A 3,239-nucleotide genomic window follows, 5' to 3' on the forward strand; every position below is an offset into this window, starting at 1 on the left:
ACGTGCGGCTTCACGACAAGCCCAACACAACCCAGGGGCCGGGTTCGCTAGTACAGTATAGTACAAGTATTATCTGGGTGGAACGTCTCCAGCCTCCACAACTGGTGTATTCGCCTGAGTTTTTCTCAAGTTTGTTCTAGTTCGTCAGTCACGCTGACAATGGATGCCGTGATTGGATACAACGAGGGCATGCGTCGAAAGGTTGCCTATTTTTGGATGCTGAGCGATTTATTATTATATCAGGAAAGAACTTCTCCAGAAGTCATTGTCGCCTGTAGAACTTGCGGGGATGGTGCTGGAAAGCGACTCCCAATTGTATCAAATCGCGGTTTGTTTGCTCATGGAGAAATCTGTTCAAGTTTAACCCGGGACGAATGCTGTGGACTGCTCATCCCGAGAATGAAGTTGGTGCAGCAGCAGGTTTCTGGGAAGAAGAAGTTCTTGGCACTTGGGAGCGAGTGAAACCTGTGTCCAGACAGTGGTGGGAAGACCAGTGGATAACCCACTTCAGAATGGATCAGGACACGTTCTGTTTCTTGGTGAGGAAATATGGTCATTTGTTCGCACGGCTCTCCAACCATATGCGTCGCAAAATCCCTCCTGCCAAACGCCTAGCGATTGCCCTCTATTTCATTGCCCATGCTGAAGCGTACTCCGAGATCTCTGGCCGATTTCGTGTTGGAACAAGCACCGTCGCCAACATTGTGCACCAAGTAGTTACTGGCCTGGTTGGCGCTGTTGCAGAGGAAAATATTTTGTTCCCTGTGGGACGCCAGCTGAACCGGACCATGAGGACGTTTCAGAAGCTACCCAACCTTCTGATGTGCTGCGGTGCAGTCGACGGTACATTCATGGGTATAGTGAAACCAGAAGAAAACGGAGACGCATACTGGACATACAAGGGATACACCGCCATTTTGCTACTTGCTTGCGTAGACTCGCAAGGGCTCCTCACGTTCATTGATATCGGTGTTGCTGGTTGCATAGGTGACGCAGCGGTCTACAACAATAGCCAACTGAAAGCAAAGATCGACGGTGGTGAGTGGCTCAACGCAGCTTCAGCAACTAGGAATGGTGTCTCCATCCACCCATTCCTCATTGGAGATAGTGCATTTTCCCTGAAGCCATCCATGATGAAGATCTACAAGGATGATGGCAACCTATCACCAGAGCAGCTGAGTTTCAACTATTGCCAGATCTGTGCAAGGCGGGTAGTGGAGTGTGCATTCGAAAGGCTGAAGAAGAGATTTGCTGTTGTGTCGCAATCCTTCTTGAAGGATCCTCACTTTGCAAGCCAAGTAGGGCTCCTGTGCTGTAGCCCCCACAATATCATCTCGCATCGCAAGACCGGCTTCCTTCCGTGCTACGCCAACTATGCAGCCACACCGGCCATTGTTATGCTTTGCTTTTCCCTAGGTCATCACGAGTGTTGTTTGAACTGATAGAAACGTCTTAGCAATACGATTACCAGCTACAGCAACTGTACTTGTATTGGAAAGGCGTTTCTAGCAGTTTGAATCACAAACATGATGACTTAGGTAACAGAAAGACATAGCGAGGGCCCTGAACTTGGCAGCTCTCTCCTTAATACTTGAAGTATTCCGCGGACGGGCGGACGGATGAACGGACAAGACGAACGGTCGAACGGACGGACGGAGAGACAGATGGAGTGTGAGAGAGAGGATTCAAATACATCCAACTTTCAATACACATGTAATACGCATCAGATAATAATCGTAAACATTACCCATTTGATTCTCAATTACTGGTTGAATATTCGAAGGACGACAGAGACAGACAGACGGACGGACGGACAGACAGATAGACAGACAGACAAACAGAGGTTGAGAGAGAGAGGATTCAATCATATCCAACTTTCATTATACATGTATGAAGTAGGCTTCTCCCCCTGGCCCCCGCCACACAACAACGAGAACTCTTGATCATATCTGCAATACTTATATTGTACCAAGAAATGACGAGGGCGCAGGAGAGAGACAAACTTTGTGAGGGACAACACGACGACGGGAAGGACTCCCGGGAAAAGACTCAAAGAAAACAACAAAGAACAAGCAGAAATAAACCGACGACCAATCGAGACGACCAATCAGGGACCAATACGTACAGAACACATGACCAAGACCAAGACAACCAGACCACGGACGAATCACACACGACTCTCATTCCCAGACCAAACTAGCACTGCGCATGTACAGCATTCACTTGACAGTCACTTTCACACAGACGGAAGCACATCCTCACACTCTGACAACGCGTACTCTTGCATGCACCACATACCATAAACGTCACACATCACACCATACTCGCGCGTACACCTAGACCATATATGACATCAGACACTGGACTCCACCAGACAAGAACCAAATACAACAACATGCGAAAAACATCATAGTCGAACAGAAATCTGCAACATGTACATGTATTATGCTTTAGATAGTGATTGTAAACTTACTACGATACACTCACCATCTGTCGCAAAGGGAATGGGAAGAACGTATCATTGGCCTGATCTGGAGGACGAATCAATTGTTGTACAGTCTCTACATCGCCGCTTGCATTGAAGAAATACCGCAGCCGTAAATCTCCAAACGTCCCCAGGTTAGGAAGGGTGATGTCGACTTGTGCATTTTCCAGAGTCAGTGGCTGGCCAGGAATCTGCGCCATTGGAAATAAATAAACGAACAGGCCAGAACCTTCCGCCTGCGTAACTTGAAGCTCCGTGTCATTGAACTCGCTAAAGTTACCTGCACATTGGATAGTACTGCGATTGTTGAACTCATCTATCAGAGTCTGCACGGAGGGTGTGAAGGCGTCCTCGTTGAAAACGCTGAACGCAGCAGAGTAGAGAGCTGACGGACTAAGCCCAGCACCGCCTATTCCGTCTTTAGTGAGCAGATCCACCTCGTGGCACTCCTGCTCTAGAGTGCATTTCTTGAACAAAATAGGATACGAATTCGATGAGCATTGTGCAGCGGAGGATTTCATGCCGACCAACATTACTACGTCATACTGGCTGGGCTCAGGCAATGGGTCAGGGATGGAAACATTTGGAGGTACTGCTGGTGGCACTTGACTCTTGGCGCATTGACCAGGAATATCTCTGCACACCTGTAGCAAACAGTACAGTTGAGAAGCACAGCAATACCTATGTCAGTGGTTGTTCGATATTAGACCCAGGTGCTTAAAGTCCGGACAGCAGTCCTAAGTCCGTACACCCA

At 48.2% G+C, this 3,239-nt stretch overlaps 1 protein-coding gene across 1 annotated transcript; it reads left to right on the forward strand.

Annotated features, from left to right (window-relative positions):
- Nucleotides 1-374: 374 nt before the first annotated feature.
- Nucleotides 375-1,442, forward strand: LOC135817586 (uncharacterized). The gene has a single exon (XM_065330841.1). The coding sequence runs from the start codon at nucleotides 375-377 to the stop codon at nucleotides 1,440-1,442; it is 1,068 nt and encodes a 355-aa protein (XP_065186913.1).
- The last annotated feature ends 1,797 nt before the right edge of the window (nucleotides 1,443-3,239 follow it).

The sequence above is a fragment of the Sycon ciliatum genome, chromosome 1 (genome assembly GCF_964019385.1).
Source record: "Sycon ciliatum chromosome 1, ocSycCili1.1, whole genome shotgun sequence".
Classification (NCBI taxonomy): domain Eukaryota; kingdom Metazoa; phylum Porifera; class Calcarea; order Leucosolenida; family Sycettidae; genus Sycon; species Sycon ciliatum.

Excerpts from the sequence above, each read along its gene's own strand:
- LOC135817586 (XM_065330841.1), top strand. The coding sequence starts at position 375 with ATGCTGTGGACTGCTCATCCCGAGAATGAAGTTGGTGCAGCAGCAGGT.